The sequence below is a fragment of the Anser brachyrhynchus genome (assembly GCF_964034855.1).
Source record: "Anser brachyrhynchus genome assembly, chromosome: 1".
NCBI classification, from domain to species: Eukaryota; Metazoa; Chordata; class Aves; order Anseriformes; family Anatidae; genus Anser; species Anser brachyrhynchus.
The window spans coordinates 148,804,856-148,831,237 of record NC_137694.1 but is presented as its reverse complement, the minus strand read 5'-3'; the positions used below and the strand labels follow the sequence as shown (position 1 = coordinate 148,831,237).

At 36.3% G+C, this 26,382-nt stretch overlaps 1 protein-coding gene across 5 annotated transcripts in view; it reads right to left on the bottom strand.

Annotated features, from left to right (window-relative positions):
* The window catches only part of MYO16 (myosin XVI), a 386,560-nt gene that overhangs the window by 50,585 nt on the left and 309,593 nt on the right, over positions 1-26,382 (bottom strand). For all 5 annotated transcript variants that reach the window (XM_080577669.1, XM_080577670.1, XM_080577671.1 and 2 more), the window contains 3 exons: positions 16,557-16,656; positions 5,647-5,743; positions 478-724 (listed from right to left, as the gene is read on the bottom strand). In XM_080577669.1, coding sequence (XP_080433795.1) covers positions 478-724; positions 5,647-5,743; positions 16,557-16,656 — 444 coding nt within the window. The remainder of the gene's footprint in view (positions 1-477; positions 725-5,646; positions 5,744-16,556; positions 16,657-26,382) is intronic.

The window sequence follows — 26,382 nt, the reverse complement described above, 5'->3', positions numbered from 1 at the left end:
TAAGAGCAAAGAATCCTCTTCAAAATCTATCTAGTTCAATACACATTCAGGATTTCTTAGTCTGCATCTTATTGTATTTTAATGCCTTCCTAGCTGTTTTTCATTATCTTGGCATTTCCCAATGTTGGAATTTTAAGTTAGATGAGTTTTTCTTTTGTTTCTTTGGTTTGATGAAAGTTCAACTATAATCTATTTATCTTCAAATTAAAAAGTATTTATGTAAAAAATAAAGTCCTCAGAGGCTTGAATATGTTCCTATGAAGCTCAGTCTCCCTTGAATAGTACATTACCATTGTCCTTTAGTTTCTAGACTTAATTACCTGCTTACACAAACAAAATAGTGTCTAATACTGATTCAGGCTGAGCATATACTTGAAAATCTTCCAGAATTCCCGTGACTTTCTAAGCAGGGAAGAAAAGCTGAGGAAATGCTCTAATTCCTCACTATCCAGCACAGAAGATATTTTCTCATCTTACCTTTTGTGGACTTCCTCTGGTCTGTTTCTAGCCTCTAGCTTTTCCCTGTGGTAAGCTGCATTCATCTCATTGCGGATCCGGTCATTTTCCCGAGCAATGTCAGAAGCGTTTTGAATGACCAAGGCATCATATGTTTTCAGCCCCATATCCTCGGCATTCTGCAAGAAGCTTTTGATTGAGGTGACCTCTTGCTGTTTGATGCTCATCTTCTGTAGCATGCGCTGGCGAGCTAGAAATCCTCTTACAACTACCATAACAAAAGAAAAAATTATGGACTAATGAAAGACAACTAACAAATTAGCAAATAAATTAATATTACTGTGTGTTCTGCTGTAAACATAAATAAATCAAATTCAGTCAACATCCTATACAAAGAATGAAAGAAATGTGACTGCATATATACATACAAAAAATGGAACCCTGTTTTCTAGTGCCAGTGCTTAAAACAAAGTATGACAGCAAATTCATTCGCAAATTTAAGCTATCATAACTCAAAATGTTTACTTTCACTGAAAGTTATTTTTGTTTGCATTACAACTGGAAACTTGGATGTATGATGCAGAATGCAGAAGCATACACTTACAAAGCAAAGATCAAAAGATCATTTGTTTCAAAATAACCCCGAGTAAATGATTGTTGCATTGAATGCCATAGAAATTATAAGATCGTTTGGATCTGATCAACTTAAAACAGTATTTTAGATATTTCTGTGTACCTATAAACAGAAAAAAAAAATAAATCAAAAATCAAAACCAACACAAGAACTTTGACTGAGACTTTGCTCATTTTCTTTCAGTAAAAACAATTAATGCAAATTTCTGAAATGTTTCTGTCATATCATCTGCATTTTTCAGTTTAAAATTTTCATCTATATTGCATCAGCTTTCTGTGTCTATCAGGTCTAGTTTTCACACTCCTTGTCAGCCTTATGTTTTGGTGTGTCTCCTGTAATAGCTGTGTTACTTTTCTAAGTATGTACATGCATTTCAAGCGTTTCTACCCAACCTAAATACCACCTAGTCTCCTGAACTTTCAGAAGCACCCAGCTGATCAGAAACACAAGGCACAGAGACTTCTGTGGCCATGATGACTTCAGTACCAAGTTGATTACTCTACCTGTAACCAGTGGTATTAGTATTCTTGGAGCATACCTCCTGGTTTAGGAGGAAGAGCTGTACCAGCCAAAGGTGCTTTTCTTGTTTGTTTGTTTGTTTGCTTGTTTTCAATTTCCCCAAGGTGCTGTTTCTTTCCAGGTCTAGAGTAAATTCTGTGTACCTCACAGGGAAGCACTTCTTATAGTATTATTTGCCTAGTGCCTGAAATACTGCTGACTTTCAACTTACATGTAATAAAAATGGGTCAAATTTCATCATTCCTTATAACGTTTGCCATCATTTTGGTCAAATAAAAGTTTTTCATAAGTAAACAGGAAATAGCCTGTATAAGATGTTGTTTTGTGTTTGGGAGATACTAATGAAAATAATGAGGTTGTAAGATTAAAAAAAAATATATATATATGCTACCATGTATAGGCCTTTTTAACAATGTAATTAGTTGTAGGAGCACTGCAAAGTAACATCAAGCTGACAGTCAAGCTGAATTAATCTAAAGGAAAAATGTAGAGAGAGAAAGATACCATTAGTCTTCTATAAGTGTAAGATGATACTGAATAAAACAAATAGATAAAACAGAGGGCAATGTAAGATAGTTTCACCTTTTATGTCCTTGTTTGGATATTTAAAACAAGATTTTTTTTGTTTTTAGAGATGCTCTAAGCCTGACTGATGAATTACAAGACAGGGTAATGTTAATGTCCTAATGGTGCTGCTATCCAAAATTCACTGGTTTTGGAAACATTCAAGTTCATATACTTTGATATTATTTATAATGGACAACTTTGAAGGTTTACAATTTTTATAATCATAGCCAGCCATGCCATTTTCAATCCCTTGGAGTTACATTCTATAATAAAATCTGACTTCTTAAAAACCTGAAACATTAATGCACTTACCCAATTTAGTTGAAAAGGAAATTAATAGCACAGTTTTTTTTGTTGACAATTTTATGAGAATTCACAGTGGATATACACATTACTGAGTATGAATTCATAATGTTGCTGTTGAGAAGGTAATGAATACATGTATAGAACGTTATCAGAGTTCAAGGCTCGCAAGTATGAAAAATTTCAGAGCTTAAAAATCAAAAATTGCTCCTTCACTTCCAGTATTTTCTTTAAAATTACCTGCTGCAGAGCAGATTGGGCATTTGACAAACATTTAAGTATCAAATCCTGGATGACTTTGAAAAGAAGCTTGTATATTAAAGTACAGCTGCATTTTTACAAGTGTGCTTATACATTTGTATTTCGATATTGGCTAAAAAATGAGAGGGGGTCAGTAACAACACTAAGGTGGGTTATGAAAGGGAAATACAAGGCCAGACCTCCCATAGGATTGGTGGCAGGCATGAACGATGCAGAGTAGTCTGCTAGGATGGCCCAGTAAAATGATGCCCATTATAACTAGCTGTAGCACCTAGAGACTACTCTGAAATAAGCATATTCATCAAAGCAGAGATGTTTTGAAGAAATGCTCAAGAAAGTTTAGCCAGGAAGGTTTGGAAGACATTTTTTTTCCCACACATTCTCATGAACTGAGTATCTCAGGTTTTCATTAAAAAATGGACATTTCACCATGTTTCCTTTTCTATGAGGATATTTGAAAGATTTTGTCTTCAGACACAGAAACAAACAAACAGCAACAAAAAAACATCAATTTCAGAAGGTCAAAAACTGATGTGAAATGAAACTGTCATTTCCTAGATCTTTACTGCTCTGCGTCATACAGTACTGTATGAGTACTTAGACTGTGTTATAAACTCATTCCTCATTTATGTAGATCTACAATAATTCTCACACAAATTAGAATAATAGAGGTTAGCACGCTCAGGGCATTAAAATAGCTAATTCTTTATAGTTCATCTAAAGTCAAAGATCAGAATAATCAAAATTCAAGTAGACCATGGATCTGGCTTCTGTGAGAAATGTTTTAACTGTTGTCTATACAATGTATTAATGTTAATTCCTAATCTGGACAAATTTTAATGGAAGAATCTAAAGATGATGGATTTTCCTATGCAATCAATTTTCTCAATGATTCAATATGATCAAAACTTCCCGTATGTAGTTCTCAAACTGTCAGGAAAAAAAAAGAAAAAGAAAAAAAAAAAAAAGAGCGTGTAAAATCACCCCTTTCTTTGCTTGTGTAAATTAACTTTCAGGATAACAGAAAAAACTTACCTAGCTTGGTTTAATTAAGTTTAATTTAATTTAGTTTTTTTTTCTTTTTCTTTCCTTTTTTTTTCTTTTTTTTCCAAAATGTATGGAAATACTGAAGGGATTGCTTGTAAGACTGGGGTAAAAACATTCTCTTCAGCTAACAATTTTGGACAAGGCCATTTAAGTCCTTGTACAGTTATAGTTTCCCGTTTAAGTCCTTGTACAGTTATATGATAACTACATTTTAAGATCGCTACAGAAAATATTGAGTAATTTTGCTATCAGTCAATATACTATCAAGAGAGATTTATCTTTCTTTGGATGCAAGGGATGAGGGTAGAAATACATGGATATGCAGCAGGAGTGATACTACTAATTGCTAAGCATCACCATCCAAGTGTAAAAGTTTATGCATCTCAGTTTTACGACTACATAAGAACAAGGCACAGGTACCGATCCTGCTCCCAACCTGCCAGTGCTCTTTGGCATGCTAATTCTGCAAGTTTCAATTGTACCCATTTGTGAAGGGCAGCATATTTCATGAGCTAATGTAGTAAAATGGATGTGTAGCTATTTCTTACTCATACAAGTTCCTTAGTTTCTCAGGTTTCCCGGATTCTAGAAAACATACAGATGAGCCATAGTTACATAGTAAAACCACATAATTTTGGTGAAAAAGACTTTTCAAGTTAGCCTAATTAAGGATAACTAGAAGACAAAAAAAAAAAAAAAGACAAGAAAACCTATCATCTTCATTCTTCAGGCAGGGTTTGGCAAGTGCCTATTCCCTTAGCTCTGTAAAGCATGAATGCATCTGAGGTGTAGCACTCCGTAAATTGGACTCTGAAAGGCAAATATTCCCTTTCTTTGATAGGTTGGCATGAGAAGGGAGACAGGATAAGTCACTGTTGCTTTTCTAAATGTATGAATACAACAGGGTTATTCGGATACAAAATCAGGCACAAGTTTCAGCACCCAGCTGACCTGTGACCTGTGTTAGCTGTTACCCTCCACATTCATTCCTGAACTGCTACAATTTTGATTCCACTTCAAAATTCAACTTTTCTCTTGGTTTCCTCTATCTTTCACTGTAGTCTCACAGGGAAGAACAGTTAGTTAAAATGGAACTGGGTTATATATTCTTAAGTCTGTAATATTGTCTATCTGACCAATAAAACCAACAAGGTAAGTCTTTGTCTTTCTGATTTCCTTAAAAAAGGTGCTAATGGGAAATGTTGCAGACATCAACTAATTAGATCAATAATGCACTGTGTTAAGGAAGCAGTTATTTGAGATTTTGATAGGAAACGGAATAGAAGTAACAGGAAATCAGGAGACAGTGAATACTAACTCTTTTAAAAAATGAGCCAAAAATGTCAGAGTGATCTTAGTAAAAACAAAAACATAGAAGAAAAAAAAAAGCTTAAAAATAAAAAAGTATTTTCTAATAAAAAACTGCAACAAAAGGAGAAAATAAAGACAACCAAACATTAAATCATTAGCTTTGTATTCACAAACATTTGAACATGCAGGTATTTTCTATCTTTGTTATTGTATTTGATTTGCAACAAGAAGTTTAAGGTGATATTAATGCCTTGAAAAATCAATGAACATACTTTAAAAAGGAAATATTCAAGCTCTCCTTATTTTTAATTGTAGTCAATAGTTTTCCATAAAATTATGTTTCACAGACAGAAAGTGTAAGCATTACCAATGCTTGCATCATCTCCAAGAATCTGTGTAAGCAGTTAGTTGGAAATATGTCTATATGGAAATATATAAAATACAGCACTATTCAAGGAGGAGAAATTTGTTGTTGTTGTTGTTATGCAATACGTTTCTTCTGAGTGCACAAGGCGACGACTCAGGAATACTTGCTCTGTAATCGTTACCTTTTTGGCAGGTTATAATTTTCTTCCGAAGCTGAAGGCACAAATCGTTGAGATGGTCAGCTTGCCAGTACTTAAGAAACACTTTTCGGACTCCTATCTAGAATACAAACAACAGGGAAACCTTCACCATCAATAAAAAATGCCAAAATGATGACAAGTAAATAACAACAGTATGTATGCAATCCATCTAAGGGCTGAGATCAGATCTGCCTTTTAAGAATAGAGTACAATGCCAATAGTTGTACAGAGAGGCAATATCACTTGGTTGAATAAAAAATGTATTTAGAAAGGACAAACAAGATGTCATACACAAATTCCCCCTTCATGTCCAAAAACATCCAGGACAAACAGTCTTCACATTAAATATGGGTTGGAAAAGAAAGCATTCTGGATGTAATTACACTAATGATGTGGTACTTAGAGACATGGTTTAATGGGTAATAATGCAGGGGGACGGTTGGACCAGATGATCTTGGAGGTCTTTTCCAACCTTTATGATTCTATGATTCTGTGATAATGTGTTAGACAATTTACTAGAAAACAAGGTTTAGTGTTCATAAAACAGAGGACTGTGAGCAAGGAGAAAGGTGAGAAACCTTAAACCTATGTGGAGCAGAAAACAGTAGCAGAAAAATGACATCAGTAGAAGAGAAAAGATTCAGCCCAAATTGTAGGATGGGAGAAACTCAATGCCATTGGTAAGAATGATTCCTAGTGTCCTATAAAATCATGAACCCTGGTTCCTGGAGTTGCCAGCTGAAGCTGTTCTGCAGGTCTCCTCTTAGAATCAAGCAGTCAGAGCTGCATTTGTGAAAACAGCTTTCCTAAGTATTGACAAAGCGTATGAGCTTGTGCTGGCACTGAGCATTTGCTTTGCTTGATTTATCTAGCTCTTTGAGGGTCTTAATAAAAACAGCATACATGGATGCTCTTCTCCCTTTACAGAAAAAGTTAATTAGTTACACCAAAAAGAAACACCTTCCTTTTGATACTTTCAGAACATGCTGAAACAATCCTTAAAATTATTCTCTGTATAATCTTCAAAAGCATTCCTTTCTAATAGCCTTAAAAATAAATAATAATTAAAAAAAAAAATTTAAGAAAGCTACTCCACAAATACTAAGTCACTAAAAAGCTTGGAGAAATGATGCTTTTGTTTATATCACTTTCTTCTCAGAAATTCTGGAGAAGAAACTTCACTTCTAAGAAATAACAAGACAGTACCAGGTAGCTGTGCTATCCAGTGAAGATTATAGCTTTTGTCTAGCTAATAATTTTGTACGGTTTATAAGCATGCTGATTAATTAATACCAGTCTGGCTGAAATTGTAGACATTCATTCCAATTCTTGTTTGTACACAGTGTACAAGCTCATTTTCTTCTCATTGCACCATCCTGCTCCACTGTTTTTTTAGTATAGATGTAGGAGCCAGGTAGTTGGCAGGGAGATTTGCACACCTTTTCAACTAACTGCTTTTAATCCAAACACTGTTGTCAGGTATACTTCACTGGTGGTGATAAACCAGAGATAGCCAGGACACATATACCATGTCTGAACTCCATTAACAAAATTCAGAAATGGCAGGAGCACTTTTTAGTCCCTCGGCTTCCATTCTCTCTACTCTAGAGAAAAACTACTTTGAAATAAATGTTAGGAGTCTCTAATGCTAAAGTTTGAGCTGACAGACAATGATTGTCAACTGTTAGTCTTTTAGTTAAAATCAGATGCACTCAAATGGCAAAATTAGAATTATTTCTAATTTTTTATTTGTTAGTAACTCTTTTCCCAATAAAATAAGCCTTTTTGTGTTACTGCAAAGTGTGTGAAGGCAAGGTGCTAAAAAACATATTACTTGTCTTGCCACTGTAGAAACTCATAAATAGGGAATAGGCTTTCTTTACATGCTGAAAATGCCTGGAACAGCTATTTTAGAAAACTGTGCGGCTACAGAAATACTAGCATAGCTTAGCTATTCCAGAATAGCTCCTCTATTCATACCATCTATTCTGGAATAATCCTTCTGCTTACAAATTGAAGTTATTATTCCAGAACAAAATTGCTTTTGTCCAAGAGCCCTGTTTCTACAATTGTAGCTACCTTGGTAAAATGGTGCCATTATGGTTACTTAATAGATTATCTTAAGTGATGCCTTATAATTTTATAACGTCATATTCATCTGAAGCAATCTCACTGAGTTCTCATTAGGCTCTCATACTTGGCTCTCAGGGACATATTCTCATCCTCATTTTCCTGACTGCTGACTTCAAATAGAAGTTTTCACTTTTCTTCCTGTACTTTCACACTTGTCTCCTTGTCTGGTTCTTAGCACTCCGAATTCCTTCTTCATCCATCATCTGCAGTCTGCTTCATTAACAGAACTTGCTAAATTTCCTTAGGAATCTTTCTTTTTGTTCCCAATTTTTTTCCTCCTCTCTTCAGAAAAAAAAAAAAAAATCAAAGAAAAATAAGTCAACCACTTTCTTCTTCAGTTTAAGTTTGCTTCTCTTTCAGGCATCTAATCCCATGTTATGAACAAGCAAATTTTTCATGTTTTCACAGCAAACCATGTCAATTTACTCTTCTCTTCCCTTCAAGCATTCTTTCTATTTTTGAACCTTCAGCTTTCTTCCACGATACCAGAACTTCATCTCGACTCCTCCCACCACATCCATTCTGTCACTAAAGGCTGCAAATTCTATGATAAATGCTCATAAAAAACAGGTTTCTAGTCATCTTGTTAAATCACATATTGAACTTTTCTTGTTACTAGCTTTGGCTACTAAAATCTTCATCTACTTGCTCACATCACCTTAAATCCAGAATTGTTCTGTAAGAATAACTGAATTATTACTCATATGGTTAACTGTAATGAAATTATCATGTAGTTTTTAAAACTAGCATTTTTTTTCTGAGTAGTTCTCAGAAAAGCAGTGTGCAGATACAGATACTTCTTAAAATTATATTCTTCTCCTCTGGTGACATTTTCTGTTTACACCCCACTTCTTCTTTCCATAAGCCCTCTACACCATTTTGAAGACTTTTTTTTTTTTTAGCCTCTCTGTCTAAGGCCTATACCCAATTGTACACTTTTTCTCATTTCATCTCTTTCCCTCCTTTTCCTAAAATGCTCGTTTCTGTCCTTCCTTCCTCACTGGAAGTCTAAAGCATGCCTCCCTATTAGGGCAAGATTATGGTACTTTAACAGTAGAAAAATCAGAAAAATCAGTTGAAGGAGATGAAAAGTTACATTTTGAAACCTTAGAAGGAGCCCTTATAACCAGAAATGCTTACAGCAAAATTAACAACCCCATTCTCAGTTAGTCTCGTAATTAACACACTGGTCACATCTATGATGTACTTCAAGTGTGTAACTTAACTAAACATGGAGTTGTGATTTATTTTGCAGCATTCAGTCACAAAATCGCAGTCAAGACAACTGCTCAAGCTTATGGTCAGTGTAGCTACAAGTGTTCGCCATCTGGCTCTGTAGACTCACAAAGCCAGCTAGGGGACATGCAAATCATCAGCGCTCTTTTCTCCCATCCCATACCCAAGGAACAACATAAATGGAGTTATCATGGTATCACTTATACTAAGAACTTCATTAGTAGAAGTCTGCTACGATTTTTAAGTGAATGAAGAACGGACAGAATACAAATTCATTTTTTACATTCAGATAAAAGCTATCTGCAGATGTTACATCATATGCCAGGTCTATTGAGAATAGACATCTAGACAGAGTCATGTATAGAATAAACTACTATAAGACATCAGGTTACGTTCACATTGCTGGAGATCTCTGTTGCTCCATCTTTGAACTAAATCTGATACCCTCTGAAGCTGATAGAGAACAAGTTAGTCTCCCTGCCTCCTCTGCGCAGTTCTGGCGTCCAGTGAAAGCAGGAACACTGAAAAAGGTTGGCATTTCATATGCTGGATATCGCTACAGTTTGTGAGCCTGCGACTTGTCTTCACTGCGGTCTTTTCTCTAACCACAAAGTGTTTCCTGCTTACCTAGGGGGAAAAAGGTTAAAATGTTCTTCCCCTAAAGAAGTCGCTTTTCCGTACTTCCTGGGCTACAAAGTGCTTTCATCTGAGTCTGAAATTTTAATGTCATTCAGACTCCTGTAAAAGTAAACCATCTGTGAATTACAGTCATAGTTATTTTAATTAGAAAAGCATTAGGGCTTTAAATGTTATTTTTCAAAATGACACATTTTTAAAGATTAAGTAAAATTGTCATTGATGACTACCAAAGCTTCAATTACTGCTACATGCCTTTTTTTTTTTTTTTTTTTTCCTGGGAGGAGGAAAAAAGGATGGGAGAAAGCTGTTCTTATTCTCTCTCTTTCCTTCCTTCCTTCCTTCCTTCCTTCTTTCTTTCTTTCTTTCTTTCTGTCTTTCTTTCTTTCTTTCTTTCAAGAAAAGGTGTAGGATGTAGAAGTACAGACATTCAAAACTATGGAATGGATGCTGAGATGGTGTGTAGGTGGCATGGAGGCAGTATTAGCTCATATTTAATAGGTGTCAAGGGAATCTGTAAAGCTGTTCTTTAGTTTAAAAAAGGCAATTTGTGGGAGTGCTGTGTGTTTCTGGCAGTACTTTCAAAATAGCTACCTACAAAAGACAGAGAACTATAATCTAATGATATTTTACACAATGACACACATTTTCACAGTGCATTAATGAAATGTAGAAAAAAAGCCTTAAAACTATTGTAAAACGTGTCTTTCTGCAGCGTACATGTCTGCAAAAATATTATAACGACAAACACATTTACAGGGCACTGATCTTTTACAAGGACTGAAATGTTATTTTTAAAGGCTTACTCTCTCTGCTTTATTTGCTAGCTTTTCTTTACACATTTTAAGAGCCCTCCTTTGTCTCTGGCAAAATACTGACCTTGTACACTGGCACATATTGAATACATCCACAGTCGGCACAGCTTATGTATGGTCTTAACAAAAGTATGTGAGTAGTCCAGTATTCACGCAAGTGACATAAGGCATTTATGCAAGAACTTGTCAGGATCTGGACTTCTGGGAGAAAAAGCTCTCTGGGAAATGGCAGAACAATGGTCAGCCCTGTTCCAAAAACTGTGCCACCCTCACAGCTCTTCGCTGGTGAGGCAACAAAGAAATGACTGCATCGCAGGAAAGGAAATGAACAGGAAGAGTAAGATGTATGTAAGGAACACATAGCCCTACCCTGGTTCAATCTCAAGGGATGCCTGTATTATAGACCTACAACTCTATTCTTTCTAAATTCTAGAAATAGACATAGTACTGAAAGAAACAAGATGGATGTGTCTGTGAGTGTGAACTGAGAAATACAAGCACCAGGCAACAGGGACAACAGTGGCACAGAAGGTAGCCCCTGAAGTGGGAATCTGGAAAACTAAACCCAGACACGTAAGAGATGAGCACCAGGACCAAATATGAAGTGACCTATCTAAAAAACAAAAGAAAGAGAAGAAAACAATAGAAAAGGGTCAAGAGAGAGGCAAATAGAGAAAATCAACTTTGAATTAGAAAGAGAGTCTCAGAGTCCAAATGTGAGAGAGCTGCATGAAAGAAAACTCAGAAGGAAAATGAAGAGTTTGCCAGACTAGTGATCATAAGCACCCTGAAAGGTAGATAGAGGTAGGTAGGGAGGAATATATTCTAGAGGGAAAAAGAATAGGAACCATAAGAAAAGCTCAGTGTGAATAGATAGAGCTGGTCAGAAGTCAAAGTGAATGATCCAATGGTCAAAGGAGATGCTGTGGGCTTGTATTGTGTAGCATAAAAGAGCTGCTAGGAAAGCTTGCAGGTGGATGCTGGCTTGGGCCAGCTTTTTGGCAGTACTGGTGAGGTGTAGCCTCACTCAATTTGTGCTACCAGCAAATTATTTCTAAGAATATAATGGGATGATATACTACTCGGACAATGTAATTCTGCTGACAAAATTCAAAGTATAAGGCAAATACAAACACTGGTGTTTTAATCATTTGCCATTAGTTTGGAAACCCCTCCTGGGATTTTTTTTCAAATGTGAATATGAAATTACTCAATTTTAAAATTGCTTCAAAGACAATTGACTTCTAAAATAGGAGATTCAAAACAAAATGGAAAATGACTTTCAGCACAGCTAAGATTAGTAAATGACAAATAAATAAACTGGCATACAATTTATGAGGCTCCTGAAATGACTTCAGTAATGTCTGTAGCTGTAAGAACGTGGATTGGAACTAAATCAACATCTGTCTCATGCAGCTACCTTCTGCTGATTTGGAGCTTCAGAAAAATAAATAAATAAATAAATAAAATCAGACTGACCTTCCTGTACTGCTTATTTCATATCTGATCAGTCTTTGGATCATTCCATTCAAACTTAACACCTTGTCTAACTCTCTCCAAAATGAGTGATATCTTGTTTTCAGAATCCAAGGCTACTGATAAGAAGGAATCATTGTGGATTAGAACAACCAGGCTAAAAATTGAAAAGATAAGCTAAGACAAAGATTTTATTAGACACGTTTAAGAAGTCCTGTCTTTTAAACAGACAAGTATTCATAGCAGTTAAAGGCTCAGAGATTCACCTTTAGTGAAGTCTGTCCTTTGGAGCGCTTGTATTTAACAGCTGCACTGTACAGTGAGAGCAAATTAAACTGACGTTTTACCTTTGGTAAAATACAAGTTGTTTGCATTTTGGCAAGCTCCATATGAAGTAACTGAAGAGTTAACTGCAGATCACTGACCTTAGCTAAACAAAATGTAAAGCTCCAAGTTTTGATGAGAAATCTCAGTAAGCTATGAGCTAACTCCCCTTTATTGAATTCATATTTGCAAGCTTAACAGTGTGAGGAATGATAATCCAAATGAATGAAAGTTTCCTTCTGTCAGTAAAAGCAGCCAAGGACTGTTTGTGCCCCAGATTTCTCTCAAAGCATGCTAATGTTTGCCGGCTAGTCATGCTATTGGGATGGTAGGCTTTCCCTGGCTAATACATCATCGCATGACAATAAATGAACAATGAATGTGGATTTGTAAAGGCCTTCAGATGTTCTGGAGGGTGGGAGATTCTCCTGCTCGACATGAAGCAGCCAGTACTCCCACTCAATTTGACTCTGAAGTTTATCAGCTTGCTCCCTCTTACATTAGTAGCAAAACTCTCAATGACTTCTCCAGGGGTTAAACAAGTCTGTTATTTTCACTCCGTCTGGTGCAGGAATGGTTTGTTTTGATTTAGAAATCTGATTTTCTCTTACATAGGGTGTGCTTAAAAGTCACAGCAAGTAGCTAAGCTTGTCATGATCGAGTATATATTTAAACTGAAAGAACACTTTATCTAGGCTGCACACAGAGTCAGGATGCAAAAACAGCCTTTCATTAGTAGCTCTGCACTTTCATAATTTCAGTAGTTAAGCTAAGTGCACGACTGAAACAGCATTGTATGCCAGCTTCAATTAAACAGCTATTTTATTGTCCTGGTTTAGTTATCTCCAGCTCAGCTTACCCAAGTAACAGCAACATTTCATAAACCTATCAACACTTCTCTAATAAATACTTCCCCCTAACACAGAAGCTGCTGAATCAAGCACAAGACCTTGGCTAGCTGATAGTGTTTGCTCTTGCACTCCAGTAAATAGTAGAAAATAAACCAAAATTGGATTCTGGTATTAGGTCTTCTTCATTTGCCCTCGATTTTTAAACAGGCTGCAATATTTACAAGAGGAGGAAGAACACGTTTTGTGAGTAGGCTTTGAGTTTTGTAAAACACTCTCCAAACACAAGTTATGTGAGGAAAGAAAGATAAATTGTCAAGTAGAAAAGAAATACGAAGAAACCACTTTCTTCACCCATTTTTTGGGAACTCATTTCAGAACACTGATTTGCTTTCCCCTCCCATCAGTTTAAGATCACCTTTCACAAAATGAGATAGTCAAGTATGTTATCCCAAGGAGGTTAAATAGTGTATCATCTAAATTCACCCAGCTACTACAGAGTCCAGATTTTTCCTTCCTCCCCCCACCCCTCACCTCCCTTCTGTGGAGTTCATTGCCAACCTTGTCCTCTGATGACATGTAAGCAGGAGGTTGATTTCAGATGTGTGTTGCTTTTTCCTAAACTTCACCATCCTTGATGTGGATACTTTAGCTGTCTATTTTTTGGCCAATTTATCCATCCAAATCTGCAACAGTTCTTCAGGGAAATGCAGGTAACAGAATTGGGGAAGACATTCTTTGACTTATTCATGAACCCCTGCACCAAACAGATTTTCAGTTCCAGCAGTGACTCATTTAAAGTAGTTACTGCTGGCAACAGTGGCTGAATAAACTGGTTATATGTGTAACCCCCTAACTCTTGGATGATTTTTGGTGATGCACTGTAAGATGACTCCTTTTCTCTGACTTAGGTAGCTGACATCATCCTGGGTTCCTAATTTTTCTTTTCCTTCCCTTTCTTTCCCCTCCTTCTCCCTTTCTCATTTTTTTCTTTTTTTTTCGTTTTTCTTTCTTTTTTTTTTTTTTGGAGTCCTCTGCTGTAAAAGCATAGAGGAGGTCACCCATGACAACTACACATTGCATAAGCTTCTTCATTTAGATTGTTATTTAAAGTTCAACTTTCATGATTAGTCAAATGAATCAAAAAAGATAATTGAGAGAGAGAGATTATGTGACACAGACATTAGTCACTACTGGTATACAGCTTTGTACCAGCAATACAAAACGTGGTGGTGTCAAATTGGTGTTCACTGGGCATTGCTGTAAGAAGTTCTCTGGACTTAGAATTAATTTTCTCCTAGATTTTTCTTCCAGGATAACTATATTTCCATCTGTTTGTCATAACTCTTTGTGGCTTGAAGTGGTAAGGAGCAGGTCACTCACTCTTTCAGACAGACCTTGTTCCTTTCAGCTTAGTCTGTTGCCAGTGTGCTTCTTAGTCACTCACTGAGAATGGTATAACTCTCACCTACCACCCCCCCCATTCCATTTAACTTACCAACATCGCGTAAGATTACCAACATCGCCTAAACTTACCAACGTCCTTTCTGGTTTGAAGGAAAATGCATCATGTGCAACTGTAGTTTTGCACACCTGACTTCTCATGATATTAATGATATTCTGGAGTCAGAATCTCTAAAACCTGTTTGAGATCACAAGCTTCATTCCCTGCACAATGGAAGGATCATGTTTTGCAATTTCCTTCTTACATTTTTGTCTTTCAAGGTTTCAGGCTTGTTTTCAAACACCAGTCACTACACAATCACTAGTCTTGAGCTACAGAATTGCACTGATGGCCAATTGCTTTTTGGGGGGCTGTAATGCTGTTACTGGCTCCTGGGGAAATAAACTTGACAGACATCCTGCTCTGTGTTTTGTGACTGGAGCACAATATGTAATTACTGTTACATAGCTTTTGTCCAATATCAAACTTGTAGCCTCAAACAAGTTCTGAAGGTTAGTGGTACTCTCAGCTCCAGGTACTCGTAAGGTAAAATACATCTTCTAGATATTAATAACGTGTTTTTTTTACAGGGAACCTTGTGGCAAGGATGCAGAATATACTCCAGAACTGACCTAAGAAAACTGACCTAGGGAAAGCAAGTCTGTTTTATGACTTTTATCTTCTTCAGGGCCTTTCTTTTTGCTCTTTACTATCGAGGGAATTCAGGTTACACAATGATATGTGTCCATTACTTACTTAAGTGACTAAAAGGCAACTTAAACAGCATTTTGACCAAAGAAAAACCTTCTTATGTGTCCAAGTACAGGTAATCATGCATATATGGGTAGGTACAATTTTTTTCCTGTTATAAGTAAAGAATCTAGGACACTGAGAAAAATTCACAGCACTAAGTCTAACACAGTCTTTGTCCTTCATCAACCTTTTCTTTTTCTTTTTTTTGCAGAAACCTTTTCTGGTCATCTTAATGCTTGGACATTGTTACATGAATTGGAAGAAATGTTAACCCCTTCCTTTAAACTAATATTTCAAAAGCCTATATGAGTGTTCTAACCACTCGTCTGTCCCTAAACTTCAGACCTGCCTCTGAAAATGGTCCAGATGCTGTCTTGTGGTATAAATTTCAGTCCTCCTAGTCTCAGAAAAGACTTGAGTGTGAAGCTCACACTGTCCAGACGAATACTCCATACATTAAGTCACAGAATGCTTCCTTTCTGTACATTAGCTTACATAATGTGAAAGGGAACAACATTTTCTTTAGAAATTGCATATGGCGAGGAAATCAGTGCTGCTAAATTACAAAGTTACACTAAGAGTACTTTCGACAAATGGAGACGTATGCATTGCAATCCTTATTCTGGTGAGGATTAACTATGGTATAAACAGGATAAGGGGAAGGGATGGGAAGCTGAGAGCTTCCTGTTCATTGGCATTTTCTGGTGGTGGTGGTGTTTGTACTTGATGTACAGTGATCCTAGTTACCTAGCTCTATCTCTGAGTCAGCATACTGCTACCTACACAGGCACTGACTAGATGGGAAGTCCTAAGCAAAAGTTTTGAGTCTGTCCTATTATGACAGTAAAGCATTTAGCATAGACTTTTACATTAAGAAAATATGCAGGGTTTTTTTTTGTTGTTTTGTTTTCTTTCCTAATTCAGAAACAATTCAACCACTAAAATGCATACACCAGATACCTTTAAAAACCTGGATACAAATTTATAAAGTGTACACACTTAATTGAATTCCTTTTCTTCCCACAAGAAGACACTGATTTTTGACACAATGATCACAGCTACTCATATGGTAGAAAACTCAGAAAATCAGCTTGATTCTACTCCAAAGCATATATTAAATGTCAAAAGAATATACTGCTGCAAAGGATCTGGTGGCTTGCCACAATGGAAGTGACTCAGCTAGCTTGTTTAAAGAATGATATTTTAATTGCTTTGTAGATCACAAACCTGCCAGCCTTGTAATTTACACTGCTGAAGAACAAGACGACATCTCTCCTTGGCAGACAACTTCTTCTCTCCTGCTGCTGTATCAGCCAAATCTTTATACCTAGAAAAATTAACAGAAGTAGAGTTACTCTAATGTGGGACTGGTTGACATTTTTTGCAGATACTGTGAGTTTTCCTTTGACTTTCAAATCTCTGACATACAAACTGGAAGCTTAGGATTCTGCTGCAGGTGAAGAAAACAAGGAGACCAACTGCTTTAAATCTTTCATGTTATTAGACATGACCTTGGTTAATAACAGTGTGGGATAAGTGAGGCCTAAACTCAGATTTGCTTCTTGTCAGTTCTTCTGATGCCTCACTGAAAATCAATGCAGAAAGAATGCAAAGCCTCATCAACTGATTTAACTGGTACTGAATCAGGTCACTGAAAGGAGGAAAATATTTTTTCAGTATGTGTTATATAACATATGGCTACTACGAAGTAATTCATAAGAAAGTGGCATTGCTTAAAATGTTTTCCAACAACCTGAAAATATTTTTCTTCATTTTGAAGCATTTGAATTAAATGTCTTGTAGAGAAAAAGACTTTAAGGAACTTGATCAGTTTACACCATTGGAAAGAAGATCAAGAGGAGAGTTCATTACAGCATTGGAGTACCTTCAAAGATAAAAAATGCTAGATATTAAAATGCTCTTTGATGTACAGAAGAAAAGAATCAATGTAGGAAACAAGTTATACAAAGTCAAATTACAGAAAATTTCAATTTTAACTGAGAACTTATTACAACATACTACTACTAAAGAAACTCATGAATTTACCACATCTTGATGCCACATATTATTACTATAATTTCTTGAAGGCATTTCTCAGTCTAGATATGACAAGATGTAACGAGCTAGAATGCTTTTTCATTATAAGAAGCCAGTTTTTGAAAGGGAAAGATTTCACAAATGTGCCACTTTTGAGTAATCTCCCAATGAAACAGAGGTAAGTTTTGAAGTTTGTGTGCCAACTACATTTCCTGAGGTTTTATTTGTTTGGTTCTCTGGTGCAACACAGAAGTGCTGTCCCAGGCCCACTCACACAGACCATGGCAGGCAGAACTGCCAGGCTCCAGGGATATCAATGGTCCCAGAAGCCATAGCAACTCTGGAGCAATTTCCTCAGGCAAACCACTCTAAGGCCAAATTAAACCTATACTTCTAGTGTCCTGGAGCTACGCTGAGCTTCTGCAGTCTGGGAATGTCAACTGGTCTGGTAGCAGTCCTGCTGAAGACTCTACAGCTAAGGTTCTATGGCTAGTAAGTGAAATTTGAGAGGAATTATTTCTGCCATAGAAAATATATCTGGAAAAACAAACACAAACAAAACACAACCCAACAAAAATCACCATCACCACCGACAAAGCAAACAACAACAAACAGCCTGTGCCCATTTATTAAGTATTCTACTATGTTCTGTTAAATACTGTCACCTTCCAATGGAGTGTTCTGGGATTACTGGTCATTAGTCTGTCTCAATGTCCAAATTATGCCCAAGAATGGTTTGGAGGAATTCTGGTTGGAAGGGGCCAAAACTTCACCAGAAACCCTTCTGATTAGTCTAACACCCTAGACTATCAGTAGGAAACTGGGGGTCCTATTTTCTCAATAGCTCAACTATGGTCACAAAGACATTTGCTTTGTGGATCGCCATTAGGGCTGGGGCCACCTTGTTTCCATACTTGTATCAACCAGCTTTTCTTAGAAATCATGGAGAATCAGAGGTATTAGAGAGAATACAGCTGGAAAGCTTAGCAACTGCTGACTAAAATGAAGATGATTCAGCATTGACTCACAATGCATGAAGATGCAACTGTGAAAGTGGCCAGCCTGAAACTCACTCACAGTAGAAACCCAGAGAAACATACTTCATTCCTAATGCAGTGCCAAAGCAAAGTTTAAAAGGCTGAAATTCTAACTTTGGTTCAGATTTACTTTAGAACTATTCAAATCACAGGATTCAAAACAAGGATAAACAAATGTTCTTTACAATCTATATTATACAAGAAGCCAGACAAAAATGATCCTTTGATTTCCCCCAATCTTAAAAATCTTTGAAATGTCATCACATCATCCTGGAAGTCTAATCAGAGTTCAAAATTCACGTCCACCCCTTAAAACAAGCCCTATCTTAGAGAAAGAGGACAGGTTAGTGGTTGTGGTAGCAGAGAAAGAACTAACTATGGAAATTTAAATTAATTTCCCAATTGTGCCACAAACTTCCATTTTGAATATAGAAAGTTATTTTGAAAATAACCTACTTCTCCCTAAATTAGCTACTGAAAAGCTATGTTCCTAGTCTGAGTTAGCCACCTAATTCTCACAACAGACTGTGAAGACAGCTTTTTCCATCGGGTGATTTGTTCTATGCATCCTAGACATTTTTCTTAAAATGAGAAGAGATTGCCCTCTGGAGGTGCTCTTCTCTACTGACCACAGAGGGACTCTAGTCCAGACTGGAGGCCTGCATTTTGGGTGGCTGAGAGGGCTCTCGCTCTATATCTGCTTGTCTGACTGACTGACTGACTTATCTGCTAAGTGGGCCTAAGAGAACTTCCTTATTTCTCCTCTCTGTCTTTTTCAAATTTGTTGGCTATCTAAGCACCTAGAATGAAAAACAAACAAACAAACAAAAAAATACTTTTAGACTTGGTATCATCATCTGCCACCTCAGATCAATCACTTTAATCTTGTATATGACTGTTTAAAGAAAAACAACACAAAATTTGTAGCTATTTTTTTCCGCCAGAATGTTTCCCTGGTTGGTTTGATTTTTAGCACAGTTCTTCAAACATCAATATTGACAGCAGGATAGTAATGGGAATGGAGAAGCAGGGATGAGCAGACTACACCTGTTGGTGGCAGCCCAAATTTGTCCTGGACAAAAGTGGCGTTGTAATCATAAGATTATTTGACTTTTTTCATAGCTAATTTTAAATGTGTTAAAGCATTTAAACTTTCTTCATTTTGTTTTTCCTTTTGGAGGTATAACCAAACATGTAATCTATGGCTTTGTGATTTTTTGTATTTTAAGCTTGCTATTACCTTCAGGAAGCATTTTGTTAAAAAGAAAGCAAAATAAAATTGATAATAAACTGAGATATAAAACAAAACATATAAAAACTTGTAATAAACAATACTATTATAAAAACACAAAAGTATTCATATTTAGTATATTGGATACTTTCTATTGTGAATGGATGCTTGTGTTGCCATATAGACACAATAATTTAATGTCCTGTTAAACTTAACACTTTCATGGTCTCAAGAATAACAAAATAACTTACTATTCATCACATTTACCGTATCATAGAAAATCATAATAAAAATACTGAATTTATGGTGCACACTTGTATAGATAAACTTGAGTTATGTGCAAACACTGGGGTTTGCTTCTGGGGAAATGTAATCTGTAGAGTCTTTGAAGCCTTCCCTTACCAGAGAATTCTGCTAGCAATGTAACCTTAGTTCACTCTTAGGTAAACGAACAACCCAATTAAATATCAGGCTTCTTCTCACTGACAGGTCATATATTTTCCCCACATAAAAAACACAGAATATATTTGTAAGGCTTTAGAGGCGATCCCGAGGAACCTAGCGAGCTACCTTGCTAAAAAAGACTTCAGTGAGGTGAAATACATTTCAGCTAAACTTCCATTGATGAATTAGTTGTGTAGACTTTATTTAGAGTCAATAGAAGATGCTATTTGGATGTCATATACTCTGTTGTAACACTGATCCTTAAAATAATTCAGATGAATTTTGCACTGTATGACCCCATTTCTTTCCACTGAGTAGAAAAATAGGGTATGTATGCTCCCGATTCCAGCATAGACATGTACTGTTAGACAAAGTGAGTCCCTTTCTTAGGGAAGTAGAGAGGCTGATAAAAAGCAAGATCTCATGGCCTAGCCAGAGCAATTTATTCACTAATGGATCCAAAACAAAATAAAAAACAGGCAGATTTAAAGGATTAAATTGACTCTATACTCCTCCGCTGCCATGTAAACACTAATGTAGTGTACATTAGGAAATGCAAAACCTCTTCACTTGCACCCTCCTTCCAGTTACAAGTTATCATCAGGGAGCTCTCCCAGTCTTCATCCTCTCTACAGGAAATCAGTGTGTGTTTACCTCACCTTCATCCTTAGCACTGTCCTCTTCCCAACTTGTTTAACACAACAGAAGAAAGCTTTTGTCTAGACAGGTTGGCACTGTGAGCATGGTCTGGCTGGAACCCTCTGGTGTCATAGAACTTGTGCTCTGACCTCTTTTCTTTCACTTCTCAATGATGCTCTTGATCATGAAGACTTCTTGATTGTTTGGACTAGACACTACTGCCAATAGCTTCAGGTAGCTTGTGAATATGGAAAACTCAGTTCTCTTGGGTCTTCAAAGATAAGAGTGTTATCTGATCATTTTCTCGCTCACTTCCCTAAGTACACAGTTGACAAGATCCAGCAGGCTGCTTTTTTTTTTTTTTTTTCTTCCTTTGTTAGAATATTCCTGAGTTCAGGTTATGGCACAGTAACCCACAGTAATACTCTTGGGCTCAGCACACTATTTGATTTACATGGAGTGTGCACAAATAGGCTGTAGAGCTGTACTCCCAGTTCTGTATACACAGCAAATCTTTAAGCATCGAAATAAACACCACACACTCAATTTCAATAGCACATCAACATGATAGAAGACACTAATGGAAAGAACATTGCAAGTACAAAGGGCAGAAAAACAAGCAGCTCCAAATCAACAGCTTACACAAACCACATCGATGTCCTTGAACTGATGCCTCAAAAATACTTTTTTTTTTTTTTTCTTTTCTCCTGTTTGTTTGATTTTGCTATTCTATTTCTCAGGTCTTTCTCCTGCCTAGCCAAGAAAGAACAAAGTTAGAGATATCTACTGACTGCAGTCCAATGTCCTCAGTAAGAGGATAGCTTTGAATACCATAACTCAAATCTTTCCTGAAAGCAACTCCTTCTCTCCATGTCCTTGTCTTGTTATTTCAGAAATTAAAATCACATATGGCTGGCATGCAGCTACCTTATAGCAGTGCTAAGTAATGTAGTTTTAAGTGGTAAATATCCAAACATAGCTTATGCAAAGAAAAATAGTCAGTCCTGCCAGTGTAATTCATTATGTTGCCATTTCGCTTTCTCTTTCTTTTGTTTACTACGCTTTATTCTGTTTGCCAAGTTAAAATGGCATGATTCAGTAAGATCTATTCAAAAGGTAGTGAATAAAAGAAGGCAATCCAAATTAACCTGTATAATGTATTTCTGCTAAAAGAAATGTAAAAATTGTCATCACAAAGGAGTAAAAACAGGTTGCGCTGTCTTACTAAATTCTCTTTTCTTCCTTTCTAAACTTCTTCTTTTCTTCCTTTGACAACCAGTAACAGATTGATGTATTATTATGTCTGTGAAATATGTGAAAGAGATGGACTTTGTTTGCAAAACTTGTCACTATGTGCTCATAACTCAAGATCTTTAGTTTTGTTTGTTTGGATTTGGGGAGGATGGGGAGAGTGGGTTAGGCATGGCTTGTATTTGAAAAATCTATCAAGTGAGAGCTGAAATATCTAGAGGATCTATCTACTGCAGAGAGAAACATATCCTTTTCAAGGGAAGATAAGATGTCTGGAAATGTTTCAAGTGATAGAAACCTTGTAAAAGCAGTCACCAGAGAAGAATAGGATGGAATTTTGATTAATGTTATGTGTATATAAAGGATACATAGTCATTCCAGTTCCCTGTGTTATATATATTTTTTTCTTTTTAATTAAAGGAATAACCTAATTATCTTTGAAATATGAGGAACAAGGGAAATTCCAGATAATTAGAAAAGGTAAAATAGAGTATTATAGTTTCCAAGAAAAGAAAAGAAAAGTGATTCTGCCAATCTCTGTGCAATATATAAAACATAAATATATTGTTATACAGCATACATATTAACACCCAAATCAGGTATTCAAAATTTGGGATAGAATAAACCCTTGACAGGCATGAAGAAAAAGATGCCTTTATAAAAACAGATTATAGCAGACAAAAAAGATTGCATTTGGGGCTTATTTGATAGAAGTATGAAAATACAATATAAGAGGACTGTAAGTTTCACCTTTATGTAAAACAACAGTTTTGGACTGAGTCTGCTTCATACAGACTTACAGAGATAATCCGTATAGGTGTGGACATGAACATACGTGCATGAAGTGCAATTTGCCTAATAGGTTTGAAATGATGAATAAGTATATATGGCAATGAACCAAAACTTTACAGTACCTGCATACCATGGTATTAGGTTTTACAATATCTTAATTGATATCAAGCAATGCAGGATTAAATGGCTAGACCTACAGACCAATTAGAATTAAGAGAGAAAATAAAATTAAAGTCATTTTGGAAAAACCGCAAGCAGTTTTGCTGGGTTAACTTGACAGATATTTGCTGAGAGAAAGAAACTTGAAAAGCAATCATGCTGAGAGCCATCTTACAGCAAACTGCCAGGTATGATAGCTTCATGACAGTGCTTTTATACATGCCACTAGAACCCAGAAACTTTTCAACTGCTGAAATATTCTGATTTTTTACTCCAACATTTTAAATTTAATTTCTTACATAAAGGCACAGGGGCACGAATAGCATGCTTTAACATGTCTATGGAAAAAAAAGGAAAATAGAGTGACATAAATAGTATGTAACTGAGATAAAACAGCAAAATTAAGGACCAAGAAACACAAGCAGAAAGACTCAGAAAATCCCCAGGGCATAATTTTACACTGACCTGCATCAGCCCTACATGGAGCTCAGTACAGACTTTTGAGGGAGGGTCTGGGCTATGAAATCCACTGAATCAGAATAAACTTGCACAGGAAGTGGTTGTTTAGGATATTTTAATTTAGACTGAATAAAATATAAAATAAATCTCTCATATAAAGAAACCAGTTTGTGATGGGTGATAGACAAGTGACTTGCAAGGATTTTTTTCTTTCCTAAATTTTATGGGTTTTGCATTAGGTTTTGTCATCCTCAATCTTTTCTAGATGTGTGAACTGCAATTTCTGGAGAGAAGAAATAACGAAGACCCACGTATCTTAATCCTGGAATATTTATTCATATACTTCATGTAATTAAGCAGGGGCTTCCTCATCTCAGACAATGTGGCAGCAGAACAATAAATAGAATATAAATTATAGTTCAACTCTTGGGATTAGTGGATTCAGCTATGCAAATAAAAAAATGAATTCACGACATCTGCTAAAGATTTGCATTACAATACTTCTGCATTATCTTACTTAAAGCTGACACTCCCATTCCACCTACATAAAGCAATGTAAAAACGTATTAATTTAAGAAATTTGCAAAAATTAAATCAAAAATACACTTGCATCAAACAGATAATCATCTATATTACACAAACACATGCCTCTAACTCTGTAAATGTTTACGTTTCCCTCTAGGCCTTCTCCATAGCTAATTTCCTCTTCATGTTTGGGCACTCCACAAGCACACACACACAGCAGTAAAATGTTTCCCTGTACATGAAATATAAGGACTGAAGAACAAATTCAACTTTATCAAACTGATAATTTGATTCTCTATTATACATAGCGGTTATAGGACTGCTGTATAATGAAACTAGTTTACTTTCACAGACATAGCCATGTGAAAACAAGGCATCAAAAACAGATGTCCTGAAAAACTTAAAGGTACATAATCACAGAAAATCAAAAGGTACACTTTTTAAAAAAAAAAAACAGACCAGAATATAGGAATGCTAGGAGTGGGAGTCTAAAGGTGACTGAACAGATGGGTAAATTTCTGTCCTTTCCTACCGCAGGGAAAAAATTTGTCCTGTGAATCTGAGTCACATCTCACTACTCAGGATATAAACAATTAGAAGATGACTTAATGCATCCCTTTCTTTAAGATCACAACCCTATGAGACAAAGATTTTGGTGATATCATAATATCGTGCACCTGGTCTCCAGGAAATTTGCAGAACTGGGCATCACCAGCAGGCCAGCTTTGAGTAAGTCAAGATAGAAAGTCTCCTGTCTCAGGTTTTGGAAGCTTAGAAGCAGATGCCTGAAAAACTGCAAACAGGTTGTGTAAAGCAAAGTGAATTGTGGCATAGACTTTTTCTGAAAAATGCACAAGGCCTTTTCAGAAAGGCAATGTGATTCTGAGTTGAAACACTGCAGACAAAATGGGCTTAACTCTTTCCCACCTGGTCTCCTGTTACTAGAGGGGCTGCTACGACGGCTCTTTGACTGCCAGGAAAGCACTCCCCAGCTTATTGCAAAGTATATTGAGATAGAAGCAGAAAGCAAAGCCAAAGTGAAATGGAAAACCCTGATACTAAAGGGAAAGAGGATTTAAATTGATGTTCCATACAGATGATTCTTTATTTCTTCTTTGCTTTTCCTTTTCACTCTGCTGTTCAACAAAAGAACTCACCCAAGGAATGGAAACACACAGAATCCTTCCCAGATGTCTCTCTCACTGGTAACTCAGAGAAGGTGCACTGGGATTATGAGGAAGGTTTTCAGGACCTTATTAAACCATACAGGCAAAATAGCTTCTCTGGAAGATCATCCCTACCTCTACTCTCTTCAGTGGGAGTTTCTATTGTACCCTCTGAACCCCACAAGTAGTATCACTCTGAGTAACAGTGATTCTTCAGTCTCTCAAGTGTGTAATTGTTAGACAAACTGTACTGTTGAAAAATCAACATTTTTTCAAGATATGCAAAGGCTGCCCCCTTGGGCTGCTGTATCAATACCGGAGCAGATTCTGATCTCATTTACTGTGGAGTACAGCAGGGCTAATTCTGCAATCAATGATATTAAATTAATGCAACACCGGTGTAAGAAAAGAGGAAAAAAAAAAAGGCAAAAAAAAAAAAAAAAGCACAAAGTAAGATCCAGTGATTAAGCCATGTAAAAGGTTTTTACATGCATGCTTGCATGGGATTTTGTGTTTGCTCTCAGATGTCTCCAGTATAAGCTGCCTACTATTATTCAGTCTGACTAGGAAATGTAGCTTCAGGACGTCTCATTACAGGTTCTTCTGCTGAAGATTAAATGGTTGTAAAGAATATCAGGATGCGGATAAGGAGAAAAAGGGTGCCATGAATGTCTGAGTTGAGTGGAAAGAATTTAACAGCTGCAGAACCAAAGAAAGAAAAAACAGCAGGAGGGTCACAGTGGCTTTTGAGTGTGGGGAAGCTGGACTGCATTTATACAAGCCTTATGAGCAGACAAAGAAGCAGTCAAAAACTACTGATTATATTTTTCTAGGCACCGAAAGCACACAGTTATATTTAATTAATCAATGAATACACAGAAATTATTTTAAAGCTATAAAATTAATCTATCCATGTGACAATTTGCACTGTAATTAGATAACTCAAACTTCCTGCATAGTGGCATTAGCATAAACTAATGTGTAGCGTACTTACTTATTTAAAATGTTTATTTTAAAGATAGCCTGTTTGTATTAATTTAATAGATTTATTATTTTAATAGGCATTTCCTTAAAAGGTTTTCAATGTATAAGGATTAGTGAAGGGATTAGTGGTTGATAATATTTTCTTTTAACAGGTTTATTTCTATGGCAGGCATTTAACTGAAGTTCTTACTACCATATGTAAATCTCTGTCCATTATCTTTGTCATTAGGTGCTGTCAGCAAATTGTGAAGTACTCAAGAGCTATTTGGGTTGAAACATCAAGGTTCTGAAATCAGTTAATGTTATTAGCTGTTTGTTATGGGCACGCA